A 25,869-nucleotide genomic window follows, 5' to 3' on the forward strand; every position below is an offset into this window, starting at 1 on the left:
AGCAGACGGGGCAGTAATAGCATTAGCTGATATTTCCCTGACCGCCTGCTGCAATGATGAGTTTAGTTAAAGACAGTAATTAATACGTCTCCTGTTTATCATCTGTCTCTATAAAGCAATGCAAGTGAGATCATTTACCTACTTATAAAAAGAATATACTACAAAACACATTTTAAAATGAACTGGATTTCTGTGCAGAGACCAAGCTAAGTCTTAGTAAGTCTACTCCCTGGGGAGATGTTTCCGTGCAATACTCAGACTTGGGGGTTGTTTGGTCCGACATCTCGGCATCCCCTTAGCTGTGGCCAGCTTTGGATCAGAGGGTTAAAATCTTATCTGATTACAGCTGTAATTACACCCAGAACCATTAAAACATTATGAGGAGGATGTGGAAGAGGTGTTAAATGTAGGTACAGGGAAGGGAGACTTGTGATGAACAGCAGTGACCAAGAGGTGAACTTTAAACACAAGCACATTAGTCGCGTCACAGAGTACCTGCAGTGAGTGTTGTGGCGTCCATGTGGTTAGAAAGTTGAACCTGTAATATAAAGCTCACAAGTTGGTTTGAAACCTGGAGGCAGCGGTTGTGTCTCGTTTAGGGTCAGCGCCAATAGCCACGTATTAAAATACCTGTCACCTGTGATCAAAAATAGAAAAAATAACTGAAGTTGTGTTTATCAAAGTGATTTTAATTGAAGAATTTTTTTGTGTATCTGAAATGCTAATTCTTCATCTTCTTTGGGCAGAGCCTTTGTTTTTATTTTTTTAAGCTAAGCTAAGCTAAACTAGCTCCTGGTTCTAACTTCAAATTTAACAGTGGACATCTTCTTGACTAACCCCCGGTAACAGCTTCAGTAAACCACTGTAAGTAAAGATGGACGAAGAGATGTCTTTGAAGCTCAATATGGTTGGCTCTGGTGGCCGCCATCTTTAGCAAGCTACTTCAAAAATGAACAAAGAGGAGTGGCTTTAGTGGCAATGAGGTGCGTGGGGGATGTCTAGTCAGATAGCTAGCAACTTGTGAGGACATCAACCTGTTGCTTGAAGCGACCACAGCCTTTTTTATGCAGAATGCCCAGCCTACGGAAAAATTAAACAATGGCAAAATATTCACCTTCATGGAAGAATTAGCACTGGAGACAAAGAAATTGTTTGTTTTGTTATACCAGGCTGTAAACATGGCTAATTATGCTGTAAATGTGGACATTTTAACATGGAAGTCTATGGGGAGTGATACACTGCAGTGTGGTACCCGCAGGTAATTTAATTTTTCAGCACCGGAGATTGGCCCAATCAATAAACTAATTCCCCAAAATGTCAGAAGAACAAAAACGAAACAAAACTGGCATCCCCTTTGAATAACAAACCATCAATCACAGCAAAAAAAAGAGAAGCACTGAACAGAACATTTGACATCCATCATCTTCACTGGCAAATTCCTCTGTGCTAATATCAATTTTATTCATAAAGAAGGAGCCATGGCCGCTCACATTTCTTTCAAGACTCTAGCAACTAGCCACTAATAGTCTGTGACATGTTAATGTATGCACCTGCAACTTTTCTCCGCAGTGTCCTTAAAAAAATTCCTCACACAAATCTTTGATCTGCGTTGACCTTTCAGAATCTGACAAAATCCTCTGTTGCTATCTTGGTGCTGCGGCCTAAATTCTTCTTTGTTGTGAGTGCAGCTGTCAGAGTGCAATAAATCCTCTCAAGACCTACTTAGAATTTAAAGTTTCTGCTTTTCACGGGGATGTCCTTCCTCCCTTCCTTCCTTCCTCCTCTCCCTCCTTCTCTGACTATTCAAGCCATCCTGTCCCCTTCCCGTCATCTCTCTTTCATACTATTTTCAGAGACGCAGCGAGTTCCACTTTTGAGCAGCAGAGCGGATTCCTCAGCGCGTTGCCATGACAACACTCCCATGGCTCCGCGACACAGTTTTACCCTTTTCCTTCCTCCTCCATGTCATCTTGTTAATTTTTTTTCCTTCCCTCTGTGTCCACTAGTCCTAAAAAGCCTTGAAATGTTTAAAATTATAGAATACAAATGTACACACAACTTGAAATACACAGTCCTTACACTCTCGCTTTAGAGGTCTGCAACAATGTGGTTACTTTGTGATACTTGAGGCTAAAAAGGCTAAAAATTTAGCAATTGGGGGAAAAACGCTTATTGACATTTCTCCCGAGCCCTGCCACTTTTGTCATTTTGATCACACTGGTCAATGTAAGGAGCTGCTAAGAGGTACTTTAAAGGTACCTCTAGAGATGTTGGCCACTAGTTGCGCTATAGAGCAATGCTTTTATTAGCAACTTGTTTACAAATATGGATAATGGACTTGGCCATCTGTGCCGTCAGCCATAGGATTCCTAAAGGGCAGTTTTGAAACACAGAGTGATTGCTCTGCAGCTTAGGCAACCCCAGACCTCCGCACCATCCAATTGTCATGAGTGAAGAAAATTTGCATTTGGACGGAGCCCCAAGTGGCCATTTCAGGAAGTACATTTTCAGCATTTCCAAATTTGCTTCATTTTTCAGTCCTTGAGTACTCCCACACATACAGGATCAGTGATCACAAATGTAATCATTAATCAGTTTACTGTATTTATCATGTTAAACGCTGGGCAAGATACTTTAATGGTGGAAACATTAGAACACATCCATGTGCACTGAAAATTAGTGTCAGACTGAACAGTTCTGATTTGGAAAGTTGTTGGCTGTTGTTGGGCTCTCTCTCATATACGACCCTAGTTTTGGAGGTGCATCCTTGGACTGAAACCAGTCAAACCCAGTCGGCAGCCTGTTAGCCTGTTCAAAGCGAACACACGGAAGGCTTTGTACCATTGTTTGCTGTCTCTAGCTTCTTAGCCTCCAAGCTAATAGTAGCTCTTTTGATTTTGATGGTATAGCGCTTTTTGATTGACGAATACAGACTACTGCCACCTGCTGGTATTAAGAGTTATTTCCTGTCACGTAGGCCTATAACATAAGTATGTACCAGTTGGCCATCGGCTTTAGACTAACTGTGTGTTCAAGAGCAACATTTTGGTCCAGACACAGAAGACGTAAGGCACAGTCTGCCTTAGTTTCTGATAGTTCTTTGATGTCAGTTTGTAGTGTCAGCACTTTCCCAGCACAACAGAAATACTGAGCAATGTAAGTGTACAGTGATTGGTTGAACATATATCCAGCCTAGGCTCGGCAGTTTGAAAACAATTTGCAAACATAGGTAAAATGTTTGCAGTGTAAACAATTGCTCTTAAGATTAGTCTTAAAAAAAAATAGAACAAAACTAGCGGGACTGGACCAACAGAGAAGTCCAGGCTTTATTTAGTCTAAATGCAAGACCAACTGATGGATTATGTTGCGTTGCTATTGGTGGAGTGGTGGAATTTAGAAAGACAAAAAGCCCCTGAAGGGATATAGTTCACAGATGAATTTCCCATCTCATGAACGTGAACTGTTTTAACTGGACGTAAGAAAGATCAGTAAGCGTAAATGTGTCAACAACTAAAAGAAATAATTTGCAGCCAAAATTTCCAATCATTAATTTCATCGTGTTACAGAATTTCTGTGACTTTCCCGTCTTCTATTGTTTCCTCTATCCAGCCGCATCACGACTCCATTCTCATCTCAATTATGCACCAGACTTACAAAGAAAAGCTTTTCATTCATTAGATAGATACTCCTTCACTCTAAGGCTTTGTCTTTTCTTTGGGTGCTGTAGCACATCAGACTGATGTCACTTTGCCCTGAAGCTGACCTGAATGTGCCTGTGTGAGGAGACTAAGTGCCTCCGGGTGAAAAGGCAGTCAATGCATGTGTGTTTGTGTTTTCAGAGCGAGGGAGGATCCACATCTTTTCATGCATGTAGAGCTACATCTAACTGGCCTCAGAATCTCGTGCGCGCATTCAATCTCCCAGGTATCTCTCTCTAAACACACACATTCATAAGGGAAGAAGTGGGGAAAACCCACTCTGTGCTATGCACTAGGAAGACAGAGGAAAATATATTGACCCTCACTGATTTATTGATGAAACTGGGCAGAAATGGAGGGAAGAACATACGCAGGAAAAACAGGACAAGTGGAGAGGGATCCGACAGATGAGACAAATAAGAGATGAAGAGGCAGTAAAGGTGGATGATGGGGAGGGTGTATGTATTATTAAACAGCCCGGGTGTTGGATTATTCACAACAGCTGAAGGAGGAGGCAGATATTGGCTCACGAACAGGGAAAGCCGGATCACACACTCAAGATGAGCCAGAACCAACTGAGGTGGTTTGTGTAATTGAACGTCAGACGCTGTTAGAGGGCGAAAGAGCGAGAGGCCGTGAGAGAAAGAGAGAGAGAGAGAGACGTAAAGAGGACAAACTAGTCACTTTTTATTAAACCTGGCATGTGTGCTTCAGTCTGGGCAAACAAATTAAGGAGCGCACACACATTTCATGCTTCGTAAGTGTTGGCACGATTAAGGATCGCTTTCTGACATGCATTTTGATGCCTCCATTACCACAGGAATATTAATTGTGCCGTTGTGCGGGAAGCGTTTGAGGTGATGTGTGAATGTAGAGGTGACTGTAGAGTCTACTGTGGCCCGAGACAAAAATGTCCACACTAGACTTGGTCACAGACGACAGAGCTGGACCATAGACTGTATAAAGATGGACGGCAGAACAACTCCTCGAAAGTGAAGCCAAAGCAAGTAGAGCTCCCCCTGGTGACTGGTTGCAGTATAGGTCATAAGCTCCACCCCCTCCATGTTAGCGGATGGGACTTGGACCAAAATAAAATGATGATACAGGATGTGACATCATGATCACTACAGGTTGCCATGACTACCGCTCCGCGAAGCGGTCTCGTAGGACCGTGAGAGTTGAGGGGAAACATAAATTAATTAATTAATTAATACAGTGTATAGAGAGGGAACCCCTTGTGTTACATTTCCTTGTAACTGGTGGGGGTAGAGCAGAGCGCAGTATGTGGGTGTGGCCGGGTCATCGATAGCTTGGCTGCACTCTCAGACCGTACAGTTCAGACTCCAAACTCACAAGATGGCGTTGCAAAGGGATACAGGCAGCTGAAAATAGCATCAGTTTGACCAATGCAGGGAAGTGGTTGTCCATATTTATATACAGTCTATGAGCTGGACACACTGCTCTGCTAGCTGCATTAGCTAGTGTTAGCCGTCAAAGAACTCCCAGAGTGATAACTTCTGTTTGTTTTGAACTGGGCACGGTTGTCATACTTAACTACTCTAAAGAGTCATGCACACGACATGTAATGATGTGCAGATTTGTGTCAGATGGGGGCCCCTTATGGAGATCTCCTATTATTGTTATAAACTTAGCACATGGCCACTGCTGTAGTTTAACATTTCTCAGCCCTATCGACGGGCCCCAAGCAGTTGCCTGCCTTGCCTGTTGACAAACTGCTCCTTTGTGTGAATGGCACGTTCCCAGAGCGCTGACCCCGGCAAGACACATCCCACTGCACACACTTTTCACGAGCGTGCTTCGAAAAGGCACTTTAATTCCGAGGCGCACACACAGGCATGCATACGCACTCAAACAAAACCCCGCTCCAAAAATAACAAGCATGTCCCACATTGAGGATTCATTCCAAACCGAGGCGAGCTGAGCGGCTTCCTCTCACGTGTTTGACTCTGCTGGTATCGCAGCTTCTCCTCCTCACTTTTCTTTTGTATCAAAGAAAGGAGATGCAGCACAGTAGACAATGATGCATTCAGTTCTCTTATAAACAACTCTCTAACATTTTTATTAACATTTATTAGTATTATTTAGGAAGTTGTGCCAATACAGTGTTATATTTCATTCTTTCATTTTTGGATATTTGGGGTTTGGGCTCAGGACAGTCATCTCTCTTCAGCCTTATTTTTGAATGAAAATAAGGTCATTTTCCTGGTAGCTTTCAATCAGCACAGGAGTATGTGGCTCACATCATTACATGACATACATGATCTCCAGTACATGGAGCTATTCCCTTGTGACCTAACCACTCTCTCTTTACCACTCTTTCCACCTCCCATAGATTGTGTTTTTCCTTTTCCTCTTCGTCTTCAGCTCAGCTGTCGTCCCCGTCTCCCTCCCTCGGCCCCTTGTGGTTACTCTGGCCGTGGTTGTGGCTCGTTAGCGCTATTTAGAAACTTCTTTCCATCTCATTTGGCTCTTGGCTCCCAGCCGCATTGACATTACGCAGCGTGATGAGTTGCTGCGCCCCACAGCGGACATGACACCTCCATTTCCATCAAGACTCGCGGCTGAACATCAGCCCATTTCTCCTGAGCTTTCGTCTGTTGTGCTGTTAATGTACTCACATTTCATACAGGAGGTTTAAATAATGAGCAACAGCACGTTAGCTAATTTACAAAGATACCCAGCAGTAGTCAGGCAGTTTTAGAGCCAGATTTGGGCATGTTGGATCATGTTTTTGGTGATTTTTACAAAATAACGTAATTATTTCTCTTTCTGTCCTTCTTCATCGCTTCCTCAGGTGTAGACCAGCATGCCGTTGGTGAAGAGGAATATTGAACCCAGGCACTTGTGCCGTGGGGCTCTGCCGGATGGGGTGACCAGTGAGTTGGAGTGTGTAACCAACAGTACGCTAGCAGCTATCATCAAACAGCTGGGCAGTCTGAGTGAGTATACTGCAGTTCAGGATGAATATATTGTTTCTCTTGATATTTGAACATCAAACGTTTTAGCATTAGCATTTTAGCGCTTAATGATGTAATCTGAGACCAGCACCCCAAAGACATAGGCTGGTCTACAACTAATGCAAGTTTGACTGCTGTAAACAAAAAAATAGAACTAAAAAGGTGATATTCGACTCATAGCTTGTGGTTTGCCAACAATGTAGTGGAGCAATGAGAAGGGAAAGAGGTTGTTGGGATGTGACTGCAGTGTTTTTCCAAACAGGGTTTGTCTTCTATTGTTATGAGTATCATTGTAACTGTTAAAGCTTTAGTGTGGAGCTTGTCCAAATAAACTCATACCAATCCGACTTTTAGGTTGGACTCCTTGTTGCTTGGGCTACAGGCTCGCTGATCCTATGGTTGAGTAACAAAAGTTACAGATGTAATCTATGATTTCATTGTCTCTAGCACTGTGTAAAGATGGACATTGACCCTTGAACAGCTCCTCAAAAGTGAAGCCAAAGGAAGTAGAGCTCCCCCTGGTGACTGGCTGCAGTATAGGTCATAAGCTCCACCCCCTCCATGTTAGTGGATGGGACTTGGGCCAAATCAAAACACTAAAATACACGTCAAATACATTTCAGGTAGTTAATATAATGCCGATGCACTTTCAAGTGTCGATTTTTCTGTTAAGTTTCGTTTTAGTTAGTTATATGATGCCATAGAAACAAGATGTGACATCATGATCTCTGCAAGTTGTGAAGCTCCATGAAGTGGTCTCATAGGACCGTGAGAGTTGGACAAAATGAATTAATAAATAAATAAGTACAGTGTATAAGCCATCATTTCTTTGTAACTGGTGGAGGTAGAGCAAACAGTTAATCACAACACAAAAAACAAAAACGCAAGTGAGTCTGGCAGAAGTGTGGGCGGGTCATCGATAACGTGGCTCCACTGTGCAGATTCTGGCTCCAAATTCACAAGATGCTGCCGCCCGTATCCCTGGGAAAATAGCCTCAGTTTGGCCAGTGCAAGGAAGTGGGGATTGTCATTGTCCATATTTATATACAGTCCGTGCTCTCTAGCGGTAACACTAGAAGAGGAAGAGACAAGCATCAATAATGCAGCAAGAGACCAAAAATGGGAGAGACTGATACAGTTGATACAACACAGAATTCCCCAAACGTTTGCCTCAGTTACTTATCGTCCACAGCTTTGGTTCCTACCACTGCATGCTGATAACTGGCTTGGAGCGGTAGGTTTTTGACAGTATTTTTAAATAGAGAGCAATGACAGCAAGAAGAGTGAGCTCCGTACATACACTACCAATATTTATATGCTCTGTCCAAGAAGGTTTCTGATGCTCCAAATATAAAAGAAACTCAGCGTTGAGATAAAGGATGACATTCTAAAAAAGAAAGCGGTGAGGAAGGTGTAATTACCCTTATGGTGTTTTTACAGTGTAATTTCTCCCACCGCTAGATTACACACTGTATCTTCAAATTATAATTAATTCAAATTATAACCTGTCATTTTATAGGTTAAAAGATGTCTTTCTTTATTCAGAATTCATAGCAAACTAGTCAAGAACAGTTTTGTCCAAGAGAAGTCACCCACAGTCACATTCTTTTTTTGTGAAAGACGCCTCTGACCGAGTGTCACTAACCTTTCACAGGCTTGATCTTTGCTAGCTACCATGGCTAAACATACACATCGCATGTTTAAGCTTCACACTTTAAGAATATTACAAAAGATATCTGTGTACTTGATTTCACTACACAAGAAACTCTACAAACACTTCAAGGTTCTGGTCCTTCCATGTCGTCAAGCTCTTTGGTGGTTACACTCCGTCGTGTCAGGTCACGTGTCTGCCAGGCACCCTCGGCAGCAGTCACATCCCAGCGTCCTCCTCCGTCATCCTTAGCATTTAAGTGCAATCACACCCAAAAGCCAATCAATTCAGAGCTATGTTCCTCAAGATCACTTGGGTTGAGTGTGAATAAGCCACATGCTGATTAGTTGTAGTTCGGCAGTTGTTTGCTGATGAGTATGACGTAGCCAGTTTATAAAACGGTCAAAGGTACTTCCAAGCTGGTGAGCACACAGGTGAACATGTTTCTAATGCTTTGTCTCTAATTTTACAGTGTCTTCTGTACTTTAGTGTCCTCTCCTCTGTATCCTCTTGAAATTTCTCACCCTAAACATTTCATTGGAAACCTGCGTGCCTCATTTGCATGTATTTTTTGGGTTGTTTTGTGAAGAAAAGGACTACTTCGATAAACAGAGAGTAAATTAAATTCAGCGACAGCTCACTGCCTCTGCCTCTGCTCCATCTGTCATGGTGTGGGCTGAGAGATGGAGAGGCGCTGAGGTTATGAGGCTGCTGTGTGAGCATCTTATGTGGTTTTTTAGGATGTGGCTGTGGCATTTACATCTGCGTAAGTACATTTTAATATCTGTACCTTCGCGCACTCTCACATAGACGGAACAGGCCTTTTAAGTATTCAGTCCGACAGGTGCTCAGCAGGAGGCGGCCCGTCCCGCTGAGACAGACGGCGGGAGAAGGCACGGCATAGAGCTGTAGCACACTGAGAATGATGGAAGATGTTGCCCAATTCAAACAACGACTCCTGTTGCCCAGTCTGCCCAAAAGAATCAACAGTTATTTCTGAATACAGACGGCTATTACAGCAGGCGCAATGCCCTGTAAAGAAAAGTCTTGTCAGTAGAGAGCTGGGAATTAATTAGTCAGGGCAAAGGTGGTAATCCTGGGCTCAGACTACAAGAGTTTTCATCCAGAAATCAGGTCTGGATCTCACTCACTAAAGAGATTGAATGCGACCTGTTTGCAGATCCGCTCTTAAAGCTCTAGAACTGATTCCAGAGCTGTTGGGGTTGCCCATGTGTTATATGTAGAATTTAAAATCTGGGTCATTTAACAATAACCAACGAGAGAAACAAGTCAACAAGGAAACAAAGCAGCCAACGCTGTGTTGCCAAGCAACAGTAAACTTTACGACACAGCCTTCTAGGCTAACGTTAGCTAGCGTGCTCCTGTAGGCACGTACTAAAACTGACAGTTAAAATATCACCTCCAGTTTTGAATGAAGAACAGACACCCTTATGATGACTCCCCCCCAAAAATATCTTCTTCTTCTTCTCTCCTCCTTTTTGGTCTCCCTTCTCCTTCTTGTTCTCATTCTTCTTCGTCTCCTCCTTCTTCTCCTCCTCCTTCTTCCTATTGTCATTCTTTTTCACGTTCTTCACCGTGCCCTCCTTCTTCTTCATCATCCTTTTCTCCTCCTCCTTCCTACTCTCCTTCTTTCTCTCCTTCTGGTCCTTGTCCTTCCACTTCCTCTTCTTATTCTTCTGTTGTTGTTGATCATCATCTTCTGCTCTTCCTATTCCGCTTCTCATACTCTTCCTCCTTCTTCCTCTCTTTCTTCTTCTTCTCCTTCTTCTGTTGTTGTTGATCATCATCTTCTCCTCTTATTTCTTCTTCTTCTTCTTCTTCTGCTCCTTCTTCTTCTTATTATTATTATTATTATAATTGGTTGACAAACCACCTTCCAGTTGCATTAGCACCACCTACTGGACTGGAGTGTAGCTCAGTCAATTTACAGCCAGCTGTTTCACTCCAAGGTTCCGGGTTCGAATCCATGGGCCGACTGGGCCTTTCTGTGTGGAGTTTGCGTGTTCTCCCTGTGTCTGCGTGGGTTCTCTCCAGGTACTCCAGCTTCCTCCCACCGTCCAATGACATGCTCATTAGGTTCATTGGTGATTCTAAATTGGCCATAGGTGCGAGTGTGAGTGGTTGTCTGTCTCTCTGTGTTAGCCCTGTGATAGACTGGAGACCTGTCCAGGGTGTACCCCGCCTCTCGCACAATGACACCTGGGATAGGCTCCAGCAGACCCTGCGACCCTTAACAGGAATAAGCGGGTACAGAAGATGAATGAATGAATGTTTCACTCCAGTCTAGGTTTAGTTCACATCCGTTTCCCCATGAGATCACGTGAGGTGGTCTGTTCAGTTCTCCCCGATCTGGCACAATAATCTACTTAATACTGAGGTGTTCGTTGCACTCTTCATTTTTAGATTATGTTGTTTGATGTTAGCGCGGTGACTACCTGTGAGGTTGGGTAGTTTATCTGAATAAGACTTTATGCTGTCGTGACGGTTAATAAATGAAAACGTTTTATTGGAACCATTCACCAACACTTCTGCACACACTTTCCCCGCTGATTCTACTCTCTGCGAATAATCAAATCCTGTGATGTGAAGAAGAGCTCAGCTGGCGAACGTGTTAAGTGTGAATCTGCCTGGATGAAAGGAGTCAAATTTGAACCCTAACTGTGCGTGTGTGTTTGTTTCTGTGCAGGTCGCCATGCAGAGGACATTTTTGGAGAACTGTTTAACGAAGCCAACAGCTTCTACCTGAGGATGAGCAGCCTGCAGGAGAGAGTGGACCAGCTGGCGGTCAAAGTCACCCAGCTGGATTCCACTGTGGAGGAAGGTGGGTGTCATTTTGTCGCGTGTTTATTCATGAATTCAAATGTTCACAAAGGATAGAAACGGCATCTGTGTGACCCTGTAAAGGTCCCCTCTTCCTCAAGATTATGACGAGTGTAATTTAAACACTAGCATGAATATTTTCTAGTTGCATTCAGGAAGGAAGGAGAGAGAAAATGGAGAGAAGAAAGAGAAAGGACAGAAGGAAGAAATGGCAAAGAACGAGGCAAGAAGGGAATGAGAAAGAAAAGGAGAAAGAAAGGGCGGCAGATAGATTAAAAGAAATAAAGAGAAAAAAGAAAAAGAAAGACCAGGAGAAAGGGAATAGGATGGAAGGATGAGTGGAGAAAGAAAGGCCGTAAGGAAGACGAGAGAATGGGCACGAGGAAAGGAAAGGAGAGAAGAAGGAAGGGAAAAAGGAAGAAAGAGAAGGGAAGCGGAGAATGAAGACAGAAGGATAGGGCAAAGGAAAGAGTAAGAAAGGAAAGAAGAGGGGAGGAATGGAAGGAAGACAGAAGAAATCAAATGAGGGAGAGAGGAAAGACTGAGGTGATGAGGGAGGGAAGGAAGGAGGAAAGAGAGAAAGACCGAGAAGGATTAAGAGAGAAGGAAGGAAGCGATAAAGAAGGGAAGAAATAAAGAGAGAATGAAAGAAAGGAAGATGAAAGGACAGGAGGAAATAAACGAAAGAGGAAAGGAAGGAAGTGTGTGTGGTAGAAATGTCAGAATGGCCCTGCCATGTTGTGCATGTGCCCTTCAGCTGTGTCCGTTCCAACAACCTGTTCCACTTTCTCTGTGTGTGCGTGTGTGTGTGCGTGTTCATGTGTGTGTGTTTAGGACACACACTGTTCCAAATGCACACAGTCTGTAAAAACCTCCCAGGTTTGTGTGCGTGCTTGTTTGTGCAGTGTGAGTCTGAATCATTATCTCCATCATTACACTCTTCACTGTCTCTGAAGGTCAATTCTCTTAATGCAGTAATTGATAGGCCCGTAGTCACACACACACAGACACAGACACTCAGACACACAGCGTCATGGTGAGTGTTGATCCAGATCTGCATGAGCTGACTCACTTTATAATGTGACATGTGAGTAACCTCTAGTTGTCTGCTCCCTGTCCTCATTTCACTTATTTCCGCTCGTCTGTTTTCTCTCTACCTCCCCCTCTCTTCTTGTCCCTCCTCGCTTCCTTGCTCCCAACCATTTCTTCCTTCAAATCCCTTCTTCCTACCTTTCTTTGTACCTGCTCTCTCTTTCTTTCTTCCTTCCATTCCGTCCTTCCAGCCTGTTTTTGCTTCCTTCTCTCTTTTCTATCTCCTTTCTTACTTCTGCCATTTTCTATCTTAATTCCCTTTTATTTCTTCCTCTCTCACTCTTTCCCTCCTTCTCTATTCTCTCTCTCCCTTTCTCTTTATTCTTTCTCTCCTTCTGTCTTTTTTTTCTCTCTCTCTCTCTCTTTATTGTGTCTCCTTTTCTCAGTGTTCCCTCTCCCTCTCCATTCTTTCCTCACTTTATTATCCCTCCCTTTCTCTCTCTCTCTTTCTTCTCCCCCTCCAGGTGTTTCCTCTCTTTATTCTCTTCCTCTCTCCCTGTCTCTTTATTCTCACCCTTTCCTCTACTTCTCTCTTCATTCCCTCTCTCTCTATTCTTTATTTTCTCTCTCTGTATGCCGTCTCTTTATTCTCTTCCTCTCTTTATTCTCTCCCTCTCTCTGTCTATCTCTCTCATTACTCTTTCTTTTCTCTCTCTCTTTCCTCCCCTGTCTGTTTATTCTCACTACCTCTCTCCCTGTCTCTTCTGTCTCTCTGTCTGTCTCTTTTTCTCTGTATTCCCTGTATCCTGGCTGATACTGTCGAGTCATTCTGCAGCACGTCGGCCGCAGACATTCAGCATCAGAGCAGCACAGGCGGCGATGAAAAGGAAAAGCTCAGCAGTCCTCCGTCTTGTTCCTCTCTTCTTCCCTCTCCCCTCCTCTCCTCCGCCCTCGCTCCCTCTCTTTCATCTCCTCTCTCCGTCTCCTTTCGTCTCTGTGCCTCCTCGCCCACCTACGCGCAAACCGTCCGGCCGTCCTTCGTTTCCCACTCACTCACTCACTCACTCACTCATCTGTTACTGTGCTGTCTTCTCTTTCAAGACATGTCTTTTCTCCCTTCCTCTCTTCTTTATTTTCTTGTCCTTCGCGCTTTCCTTCTTTCTTTCTTTTTCTTTGTCTTTTTCCTGTATCTGTAAACTGACGTGGTAGATTACAGCATGAATATTTTCTAGTAGCGTGCGGGAAAGAAGGAGACAGACGACGGATAAGAAAGCAAGAAAGAGGATGATGTGGGGAAGGGAGCAAAGGAGGATAGGGAAGAAAGGGAGAGGAGAGAGGAAGGATGAATGGAAGGAAAAAGAGAGCATGTAATGGAAAAAGGAAAGGGAAGAAATGTGTAAAGAAAGCGAGAGAGGAGGGACGAGAGAAAGAAGGCAAGACAGAAAAAAAGGGAAGAGGACGACAGATGTAAGAAAGACGGACAGGAGGAAGAGAAAAGGGAAGCAACGAAGAGAGGATGGAAGGAATGAGGATGGAAGGAAAGCAAGGGAGACACAAGAGGAGGAAGGGGAAAAGAGAGCGTGGAAGGGAGAAAGGGAGGAGGGAAGAAAAGATTGAAAAAAGTAGGAAAGAAAGAACTGAAGGAAAGAGGATCGACGTACTGCAGGAAGGAAGGAAAGACAGAAAGGGAAGGGAGACAAAGGGGAGAGAGAGGGAAGAAAGAGGGGTACTAAAAAAAACAGAAGGAAAGAAAGAGACAAAGGAGGCAGGGAGGGAGGGAGGAGGTAAGGGAAGGAAGGACAGAAGGAAGGAGGTCAGAAAGAAATCAACCAGGGAAGTAATGAATATGAAAGCTTCCAAGTGACTTCAAGTAGATGTAGATGGACAGGTTCATTAATCAGACTGGTTTTTAACAGTAATGAACACATCTGTCTGCTCGGCAGGTCTGATGACATCAGTGTGTGGGACAGGAGACAGAGGAGGAGAGAGAGTGCATGGTCAGAGAGGGAGGGTGAGAGGAAGAGGGAGAGAGATCCAAGTCTCTTTGAAGACGTGTCTGAATGAAAGTCGCATTAGCTGCTGGTTGTGGGCCGCGGGGACAGAAGCTTAGGAAGGAGTGATCAAAGACAGAGCGCGCGCACACACACACACACACACACACACACACACCATACAGCCAATCACACCTTTAAGTCCTGAATCTTCGCTTTCAGAGGGTTAAACCCGACCTGACAAAGAAAGACACACACATGAGCACGGAGACTGAAATAAATCACCGACAGGAACATATGTCACGCTGACACGCTTTAACTTTCTTACAGCGTGTTTTGGGCTGGTGGACACTGATTTTGTGTGTGTAGAGCCATCTGGTTGATCCTGGATAGCGTCGCGTTAAGTCTTCTCTGGGGTTAAGGGATTGACACACATACCCGTAGTGTTTTATTGTGTGTCTCTCACTCTCCCTTTCTCCCAAACCACCAGGCTCCTGTTTGTAGCCGCAGTGTGTGCGTTGTGTGCATAAGATGCTTGTTAAGCCGATGCAACAAGCTCCAAGACTAATCTGTCCCTGATGTCCTATTATTACCTTCTTTGTACGGGCATGCATACGTATGTGTTTGTCACACACTGTGCATTAATCTCTATGCATGTGTAGTGTGTATTATTGTTGGGACTTACAGGGGGCTTATAGAGGGTTACCATCTATAGTTGCCATCAATAGATGCATATTACAACAAGCAATTGCAGACATAAGCAAACAGACGCTAATGATAGGTGTTCTATGGTAATATTTTATTATGAAGTACCTGTACTTCTGCCTCTGTAAGCAATTTCCTGGGTTCCCAGCATGCAGTTCAACAAAATCTATAAACCCATAAATCTCAGTGTCAAAGCCACACATATAAGGGTGACATTAAATGTCTGGAACTCGTCTGAATGGCCCAAAGCAAGCGCTTAATAGCTTCCACATAGGCAGCGCACATCTGTTTTTGTGCTTTACCTGTAAAGGAGAAGGGGTCGTTAATCTGGGGGTGGAGGCTGCAAGTTCAGCCTGTAGCCTACGTGATCTATGTAACGTCTGAGCGCAGTGTTGGTAACTTGGGGTGGAAGCACTCCTCGAAAATAGAAGACAATGGAAACACAGAACAGGGTACGCTAACGTTTTTAAAGTCGTCCCCCACTCAAAATATTTAAATTTTCATGCAACCATTTTATCGAAGCGTAGCCAGTAACCAGGAAGGACCTTCCTGTTGGCCAAATTATTCAAATGCATGGCTCATGCTCATGCCCTGTTCAAAATTAAATAGTTTTTCATATTGATTGCATTTCATATAGTCATTTACAACGTCCTTTGTTGCAAGTGTTATATCTGTTGACTATATGTAAAGCTGGACAAATACCAACATTTGTCCTGAAAAGTAGTTTTGAAGCTCAGTCTGGTGGATCTGGCCATTGCCATCTTGGCAGGGCCTAACTCCCGGTTAATTCTAAAAAGGGTTGCAAGAGTTGGCGAATGAATGAGGCAGGACGATTGAAGCCTAGAAAGACTCTCACTTAAATTATGCATAAATTAAAAGCATTGATACACTTCAAACAGGCAAGTTAAATAAAACTTCTACCACGCACAGTTGTCATGAATGATGAAATACAAGCTAGAGACCAAAACTGGTTTTTTTTACCAGTTAGAGCAGACTGGGCTTTGTGGGGGGAGCCTCCCTAGCTCTACATTTACAACAAACACATAAATAAACTTTAAAGATGTGTGTGATTCTGCCCATTTTTGGACTATTCCTTACGTTGTCCACTGTAGGATTTTGCCATTGTACTGTTTACTGTTTCCTTCTTTAAAAGTCTCCTCCTTTGCCTCTAGTCTCCCTGCAGGACATCAACATGAGGAAGGCCTTTAAGAGCAGCACCATTCAGGACCAGCAGGTAGTGTCCAGGACCTCTGTGCCCAACCCTGTGGTGGAGATGTACCACCGCTGCGACAAACCGCCTCCACTCAACATTCTCAGTCCATACAGGTCGGTCATTTAGCTCCCTGCTGGTAGTTTACCAATCTTTTAGGGACTTGTGTCTTTATCTGTTTCTCACCTGCTCCTTTGTTCATCCACGCAGGGACGACAAGAAGGACGCTCTGAAGTTCTACACCGACCCCTCCTACTTCTTCAACCTGTGGAAGGAGAAGATGCTCCAGGCCACCGAGGACAAACGCAAAGAGAAGAGGCGGCAGAAGGTATGCTTTGTGTTAGCGGGGATGTATGTGTGTGCGTCAGAAGACGGAGAGTGTGACGGAACAGTAAAAGAAATTCATCTTCTTGCTTTGATTTTGCTAATCTGTTGTGTTTTTTTGGCCATTTTTAGTTAAAGCATTCCTATCTTACTGTACTCGCCATTGAGCTTTGCTTCGTTGTGTAATCGGTTATTGATACAGCAGCAGTTGGGCAGACTCAATATCCGGAGACAAAAATGATGACTTAAGGGGAATGTAATATTTAATAATTTCTCTAACTTATATTCACATCAACAGAATGAGCCTAGAAGTAATATGTAAAGGTATGTACACAAGGATTTTAATTCCGTTTCCTGACCGAGGCTAAGCTAATGTTAGCTAACGAGCAGCTAAGTTAATGTCATAATGAAAGAATGAGGCTGCTGGGAATGTCAACAATTTACTCAGACATGTTATAATATTACAAAGGAAACTCACAAACTCTGACTTCTCTGACCATGGTAAACACGACCCTATGTGAAGGCAGCATAATTTTGCCTTCCAATTCTGTCGTGTTTCCAGAAAAGTCCATAAAACATAAACAAACCCCTTATCTTTAATAAGGTCCAGGTTCAGAAGTTGTTACTACTCTTTTCAGAAAAGGTGGAGGTAAATGGTAAATTGATAAACTGTATTTCTGTTGTATAGAGTTATAAAAGCCTCATTTCCTACATAAAGTTGCTGTCAGATTGCTAAACTGTTAGCTTCAGTGGCTTCAAGACACCAGCAGTTGTCTAGCAGCTCCCTTCTTGCAAGTTGTGGTCAGTGTTACCACTTGAATGGCTAGCATTTTGTGACTCATATTCAGGTTCTGTCTCTTCCAGTTCATTTTAATTCAACTCTTTTCACTAGGTCTTTGGTTACGTTTACATTGACAAGATTAATGCGATTTATTTAAGATATACTGTATGTGTTTACATGCCCCAAAACATCTATCACAATAGACATGAGGAAAGCACTTCAGCCCCCTGTGGAACATCACATCTGCTGGAAATATAAAAGAAGAAGGAGTTATTTTCTCCTAGTTTTATTTTCAAACACCGAGATGCTTCTGTGTTCTCATCGTTGACATTGACATGGCTTTTGGCATCTTTTTAAACATTTATTTGAACAGCTGGTTGTTTTGCTACCTCCGTGTTTCTGCCCCTCCTGAAAACTGGTCATGTCACCTGATGATTACCTGAGCAGAAAGAACTATTTATTCCAGCCATTATCAAAGCCTTACACCACCACTCTCAGGCCTATTTAAAATGTCTTCTGATCAGACCAGTCTGTTCTGATTGTTATCTCATTCTCTCGACAGTCATTGTCCAACCTTCTGAACAGCTGCTGCTGTACCTGTTTGCTGCATATCTGTGTTGAATTTAATGCTGTTCATGTTTTTATGTTCCCTCCCTTCAACCTGGAAAAGCATAGTGTAAGTTTTCCCGCTTGAAAAAATGACATGTTTGAATACCAGACGGCGGCAGGAGGATGGCCTCTTCTTCTCTGCCCCTTTTCTCTTACAGCACCTCCTTCTTTCTAATTTATCTTTAGTTCCCTGGAAGGGGCCCCCCTCCCCCTCCCCATCCCTTCCTCCTCTTCCTCCTCCTCTGCTCAGTCTAACGCACCAGCTTGTCTTTCTCCCATGTTTCCATAGGGCTGTCCGGCCCACCCTGACAGGCCCCACTCCAGACAGGCCCCACCCAGGAGCCCCCTGTCCATCTCTGTAAGACAACCCCGACCCCTAACCTGCCCCGTCCCGCCCTTACCTTTCTCCCCCTTCACATCCCACTAACACACATTACACGCTCACCTATCACACAGGGTGTCTGAACACTGGTAAGACACACACATATTCAACAGTGGTATTTGAATAAAGTTAAAAAAAAAAAAAAAAAAAACACAGCCACACACACACGCACTCCCTTCTGTTTGTGTCGGTGTCGTGTTGCGTTGGCTTGTCACCTCACCGTCTCTCTAACCCTCTCGTGTTTGGTTTGGTTGCCGTCCTGTGTTCCCACAAGTTTTGGCTCCGTTGTCCTTTGTTTTCTAATGTCTCTGTGTTGCCCAATAGTGAGTGGGTGGTGATGAGTAGACTAGTGTGTGGGGTTGTCTCGGTGTGAATTTACCCTGTGGTGAAGGAGCTGGTGATGGGGTCCAGTTTTTTTCCCCCCTCCACCAGATGAATCGATGGTCAATAACCGAGCTTTTCTCCGCTCCTCTATCTGTCCGTCTCTTGTAGGAGCAGCAGAGGCAGGTTGAGGATCCAAGCAGAGAGGTGAAGAAGGTCAGTAATCATATTATTATTGCCACATGTCGACTTCCGTTTGACACAAGCATGAAATCAGAAATATATGAACAGTATATGTATTAAATGAGCAGCTTATAACTCTCTATGACGGTAACAGTGGCAAGGAAAAACTCCCTTTTAACAGGAAGTGTCTTAATACCTCCATACAACTTGTAAATACGCTGATTTATTCGAAACGCATCTGCACATTGCCCAATTTACGACCATCCCCAAACATGCTGACTGCCACTGAGCCTGAACTCATTTGTCAAGTGGGGGAATTCATTAAACAGCTGCATTTCCAATTGAAAATCAACAAGTTATTAAAGTAAAATCACTGTCCAGGCTAGATAACGACAGAATACAGTAAAACGTTTCGATGTATCAAAGTTTAAATTGTTTAATGGTGAAAATGGTTTATTTTAGTGTAATTCAAGATAGGTTAGTGATTAATTGATTGCACTAGAAAAAAATCAATAATCTATAATATAAAAAAAAATAACTCTTCGTAGGAGCCCTACTGCTTATAGATGCTATGTTAAGGATTAGCATAAAGCCAGCTAATATCCTTAAGCAGCACCAGCATTTAAAACAACAGCATGTTAATTCATTAAATTCAGTTTACCACAACCCCAATTACGATGAAGGCGCCACTGGCGGATACAGTATGTCTGTAAAATGAAACTATGTTAGCCTTGTTAGCAGCAGCATGCTAACCTGAGAGGTACTGAGCACTGGTGAGCTTGCTTGTTTTTGCCTGGAAGTAGTATTACAGGTTAACTTGCCTGTTAGCCTTGCAGCTAGTCACTACCATTTCTGATCTTACCAAGGCGTTGCTCTTGCACTCTTGGATACAGTGCCTTGTTCCCTCCTGGCAGTCATTTTCTTCTTTAAAATCTTTAGTATTCGCGAAATATGATGTGTTATCCATTTTAAATTGTTAGATATTCGCAGTAGCAACAGTAGCAAATAACCAGTGCTTCAGCTAACCTTACTCTCATTAGGTAATGACAAAAAATTATGTAATAGCATCAGGAATCAATGTAGTGAATTAAAGAAAATATGACACAGAGCCAAAACAAAAAGATTTATGGTTAAATCTTAAGAGCAGAGACTATTGTTTTATATAGAGCTATTAATCAATCTAAACCTGTCTCTAGCAAATGTATATTTAAGCCATTTACTGAGACAGTAAGACACTCTCCAGTGTCTATTAACAGAGTCCCTAATGGGGTGTATGAGAGGTACAGCTGTGCTAATGCTCTGTAATATATGCACTATGGCAGCTCATTGAGTGTAAACTTTAACAACACCATCCCTTAAATGAGAGATTTTCAGGAGAAAACACCAAATTTGCATCTATTCTGTTCTGGTTTACTTTTGAAGGTGCGTAAGGCTCGCAACCGGCGTCAGGAGTGGAACGTCCTGGCCTACGACAAAGAGTTCAGACCAGACGCCAGGCTCACTCCCTCTCCTTACCACGGCATGTCCTCTGAAGGCTCGCTGTCCCCTGATAGCAGGTAAACAAACAAAAAAAACTGTCCGTGTAGTGTTGGTGTGAGGTCTGAGGTCCTGCCTCTTTTGGTCACACACACATCACCGCTCATATGTAGAGTTACTGTTTGAGGGGAGGGTACGAATATTTTATACTGTTACAAACCCAGCTATAAGGATGGGATGTTGGAAGAAAGACGCCGTATAGACCAAGCAGCTATACTGGTCATGTATAAGGTCATGTGAGCAGGGACCTCTAAGGTGATCTGTAACAGTGTTATTGGGATATATGTTGCTCAATCACAACAATGCTAATGTCCATTTAAGCGCATACCCATAAAATACACCGTAGCGACTGAGTCCATACTGACCTGCTGTCTGTGTTGTGTTAAGGTCTTTGCTGCCCTCTTCTGGAGAATGTAATTCATAGCAGATGAAATTTTAAATGTGACACAAGATCAGGCATGGCATGAAAAACACTGTCAGCAAAGCAGGAAGTAATATAAGATGAAAGCAGGATATATATGTAAAATGAAAATATTAACACTGGTCATTTTTATGGCACAGAACACATGCCTCTTAATAATATTTTTATGTTTTCTATTATGGATACAACTAACTTCTAAATGAGGGCTTGAATTATGCAACTGCAACTGAAGTATTCAATTCTCTATATTACTGTGTTGTAAACCTTTTTTATTCCTCCAAAAGATCAATGGCGTCCGACTCCTACCCGGCCAGCCCCAACCACCCCTCCGGCCAGGCCCCCAACACCGCCCACCCCATTGACCACCACGCCAGGGATCACCTCAGCGCCGCAGCCCAGACCCAGTCGCTGGATCGGGGCCTCAGGCCGGCCAACCAGCCGCCGGGAGCGGGAGTCGCAGCACCACCAGGTCGACATGTGGCCTCCCTGGGAAGGACCCCGTCGGGACATGGGGTCCAGGCAGGAGGAGATCCCACAGTTAACGGTCCGAGGCAGCAGTCAGTCAAGGAATACCGGGCCGGGCATGGGTAAGTTTCTTAATCTAGTTGTTTGGACAAAATGATAGGTTTACAAGGTGTCTCATGAGCTTTGTGGGTTTCATGGCAACAAAATCACTTTTCTTTTCTGTTGTCCTTCTCCCTTACCAGCGGCCAGCCCTCCACTATTCCAGAGTACTATATCCCACCAGCGCCTCCCCCGCCTCCCCCAACCATCCCTTCCGCCCAGACCGCCTTCGACTCCACCACGGCCCCGCCCTCCGCCGCTGCCTCCGCCGTCCCCCCGACCTCCTCCGCCCTCTCCCGTCCCTACTCCCCCTCCCCTCCTCCTCCCCCAGCCAACTACGTGCCCTCCCCTTCCCACCCACCTTCAGGCGCACCTCCGGCCGCCCCTCCACCGCCGCCTCCGGGGGTGCCCGCGGGACACCTGGCCCACCCGTCTCCGCAGCACGTCGCTGTCGGTCAGTCAGCTGTGGACGGGGCGCCCTCCGCAAGGAAGTCCACCATGCTGGGGATGATCCCGATGAGCGACGCACGCTCCGACCTGCTGGCTGCCATACGTAGAGGTGAGTGTGTGTGAGAAGTTTGGTAGTTTAATAAATGTATCCACACTAATATTTCTATTAAAAGAAAACCTAGATTCTTTGAATTTCTGAGATAAGAATTTCTGGCACTGAGACATCCACCCTCCGTCCCCTCCAGGTATCCAGCTGAGGAAGGTGCAGGAACAGAGGGAGCAGGAGGCGAAGCGGGAGCCCGTTGGCAACGATGTGGCCACCATCCTATCACGGCGTATCGCAGTGGAGTACAGCGAGTCCGATGACGACTCCGAGCTCGACGAGAACGAGTGGTCCGACTAGGAGAAATAATTAAATGAATAAGTAAAAGAGAATGAGATAAAGATGGGGGGCATGGTGGGTGGAGCTAACGGAGAGCGTGAGGGAGAGAAATGTGAGACTGAGGTGGATATGATGGGATCTGGTTAGTTTTAATGTTCATTATTAACATTTTAACATGAAAAGTTCTGAAAAGAAATCAACTGTTGCATCCTTTTCTGAACACTCAGCAACAGGTTGATCATTTCAGCTTGCTTGGTTGCCCCTGGCGACGCCTATTATCGAACTGGAACGCAAGAGGTATTTGTGTCTAATCACCCAGGGTGTGCGACACACTAAACACCATTTCACTGCCCTCTCGCCCCCATCTGCTCATCCTAAAACACTTAGCTGTGAAAAACAAATGCGCTTCTCTTCCTTCATATCTGAGTGGTGATCATTAGCAATATTACAGGTTCTCAAGCTGTAGGTAGGCGGGCCCCCATAGAGTGCGGGGGTATTGTGTTTACAAAACACATGGTATAGCACAAAAAAGAAAAAAACTAATTATAGTGCAATCTTAACTTATCTGCCAAATGATGAAGAATCTATGGAAACAATCCAGGATAATCAGGGGAAAATATTAGCTTATTAGCAAATTAGTCTGCTTTACGGGGCCATGCCTGTTTATGAAACATGTGCACTCTTATAAAGAGATGCTGGCCTTTTGGGAGTTTGGTCCACTGTTTGTCCTTACTAACCGATATTATCTCAGTCTAAAGAGCTCTGGCTGGTGTGTGAGCTGTTGAATACATAGCACAATGGCTAATTGTAGCTAAACCTAACTATTAGACAAAATGCTAATTGGCTAATCAAGCTATTACCAAGCTTTATTTTAGTGCGTTAGCCTGCTGGCTACGGTTATCTTAGTTCTCCAACACAAGTTGTTTGCCTTCCAGAGGACGTTAGCAAAGCTAGCTAAAGAGCTAATAACTGTTTATCACTGGTTATGGACATGAGCCAAATCAAAAACAGACTAAATTGACACATTTGTACAGTATAGTCACATATATAACTGGAGAGGTTTATTTATATGTGAAAATCATTGTTTTAACTGATCATAATCCCAAATAAAAACTATTTAAAAATGATTAATATTATTATTGGAACAAACAAACCTTTAAGGACACTAGGAAAATGTAATAAAAATCTATTCAGTGGTAACACGTCAATAATTACAAGTAGAATTAAAAATGCTGAGAAGATCTTTAAACTTTTTTACAAGAAATGACAATTTTAATTAGATTTTTTTTTTGTAATTTGTAGTTCGGCTTAAATATAAATTTAACTTTCCCTGGTTTTACAGTTAAAGCACTAGAAAGGACATGCATTGAGAAATGTGATGCTGGTTCTAAGGTAAAGTTTTGGGTGAAGTGATTAGAAAGCCAAACTCCCAAAAGTCAACCTAGTTCTTAAACTCATACCTTTAAGATTGTGACGTACGTTAGTTTGTAACAAAACTGTGAAGAAAGACACCGCCCACCCAGCAGTGTTGCCAGGTGGGAAATGTAGGATTATCGTACCAGAGACATAAAATTATCGTATTTTGAGGGAAATTATCGTACACCCGTCATAATCAAAATAACAAGTCTATTGATGCGCTATATAGTCACTCGAGTGTTGAATAGCATCTAACAGGCACTCACGGCTTTGCGTTGGTACGGAATGGATTCATCAGCAGCCCCACAGTTGCGTTAGGCTAACGTGTCCCCCATAAACAATGACGGGTGGGAACTAATGAGCCAAATCATGAGGCCTGGAGGCCACCCACTGTTAGGAAATAGACATAGCACCAGGTTTAAAAGGGAAATAGTATTCATGATGAGGATGCTGAATTTTTTTCTCATCAGGATTTCAGACAGACTCTCAAAATAGCAGTCACCAATAACATGCTTTGCTATGGCAGTTGCCTTTGTGCGGCCAAGTGACATGTTTTGTGCAGTTTTTGAGTCACTAAATATGTCCTTGATAACATCCACCAAATGGTCTGTGGCCCTCATTGCGATGTTGTGCTCTGCTAAAAACCCCGCCAGCTTGACCTCAGCAGTCTTTACCGCTGTTTCCAGCTTCTCCTTTTCAGAAGTTCTTTGCAGGCATTGTTTTATGGATTTTTGTGTTGGAGCTAATATCTTTTCTTTCTCTTTGTGTTTTTTTGATTTGCTGTGGTTTTTTAATACAGTTATTTCGGCCACCAGCTCTGTCTTGCAGCACCGACAAAAAGCTTTGCCTTCCGAGCCTGCAACAGGTCTCAACCACCCGGCAAATTGGCTCTCCCACTCTTTTCTGTAAATTTGTAGGCGATGCTGCTTACTTCGACTCTGCCCCGCCGTTTTCTTAGCCTCTCCTCCTCCTCCTCCTTCTCCTCCTCCTCCTCCTCCTTCTCCTCCTCCTCCAGGTTCTTTCATTTTCTTTTCCGCGCTTCTCCAGACCGGGCCGAGCCGTCTCTGCTTCTTCTTCTTTTCTTTTTTTTTTTTTTTCCTGGGGCGGGCGCAGCGGACTATTCAGCCAATCATTGCCGTTGTTCTGAGGCAAGCTCACATTTAGAAAAGCACGATTGGCTTGAAATTTGTCACATGGAAAGAGATGCCTTCAGGGTTCACAAAAAAAATCCGACAGACAGTTGCGACAGGCTGATTACAACCGATTACAACCACACATTCACTGAATGGTCAAATTATCGTATTTTTGGCCTTTTTTGGGATTATTGATCGTTTATCGTACAGAGGGCCAAATTATCGTACAAATACGATAATTATCGTACACCTGGCAACACTGCCACCCAGGGTTATGCTGGTTTGGGAAAACAAGCGCCACCAGACTTTGTCTGAGTTTAGGGATAACTGCGGCCTCCATATCAGCGCGTTGAACAGTAATGCAAGAGCACATGCCATTACTTAGCTTGTATTCGTATTCTTTTTGTAGTCATTCATAACTCAAAGCCAGTGACTGTGTGATGTGGTCTTATATACGCTTCCACAAGTAAACACAAAGCTCGTCATCCTGGCCCAGGGTCAACGGTCACGTCCACTCATCCATGTGAGTGACCCTGGGTCACTACTGCTGTCCGTGGAGGCTTTGTGAACGCAGCCCCAGGACTATAAATACATAAGTGTAAGAGACTTGCAACAGTAATATCCAGTATATTCTCTCTTTATCTCTTTTCAGTATAGGTTTGGCTAATCCTCAGTATGAACTGATTGGACTGTAGTGTTTTTATAATGTGCTTTTTCTTTTTAAAATGTGCTGCAGTGAGTCGTTCACATTGGTTTGTTTTAGGGCTTTTCCTTACCGTCAGGGTTACACCAGATAAAAACAGGTCACCAGTACAGCCAGTTAAAGGGGGAGTCCAACGTTTTTTTACCCAATTTCTTAATCTATTCTTGAGCCAAAGCAGATATCCAACAAAAAAAAAGAAAAAAAAGAAAAAACTTTTATGCTTTACTTATTTCTGGTTGATTCGATTTTCTGTCGGAAAGAATATTTTTGCTGCTTGTTCCTAATAGCAAACCATCATGGTAAATGTAGTGCTACGTATCCATTTAGTAGCACTGCAGCTAAATCATTTACTGACACCGGTTTCAAGTTGGTTTTATTTGTTTATTTGCATTTACATGTGCATTTTAAACAGTTTCTAGTTGTGGTAATCCAGTCCGACATTGACAGACATTGCCTAAATGATCAGGTATTAGCCACGTTCACAGTAGATCCTAATCTCATTTTAAAATGAATTTGAATTTTGAATTAAATCCAAGGAAATGGTGTTGAAATTTTAAT

General features: G+C 43.5%; 1 protein-coding gene across 1 annotated transcript; it reads left to right on the forward strand.

Moving 5' to 3' along the window:
* Positions 1-6,525: 6,525 nt before the first annotated feature.
* LOC311496252 (actin-binding protein WASF3-like) lies at positions 6,526-22,169 on the forward strand (the record flags this gene model as incomplete). Its single annotated transcript, XM_084556031.1, has 10 exons — positions 6,526-6,658; positions 11,035-11,169; positions 16,069-16,222; positions 16,317-16,434; positions 18,110-18,178; positions 18,695-18,739; positions 20,129-20,262; positions 20,948-21,250; positions 21,371-21,786; positions 21,923-22,169. 10 exons carry the CDS (start codon positions 6,526-6,528, stop codon positions 22,078-22,080), a joined length of 1,665 nt encoding a protein of 554 aa, XP_084412157.1. The 3' UTR covers positions 22,081-22,169.
* Positions 22,170-25,869: the final 3,700 nt, after the last annotated feature.

Source organism: Chelon labrosus (assembly GCF_963514085.1).
Source record: "Chelon labrosus genome assembly, chromosome: 1".
Taxonomy (NCBI): domain Eukaryota; kingdom Metazoa; phylum Chordata; class Actinopteri; order Mugiliformes; family Mugilidae; genus Chelon; species Chelon labrosus.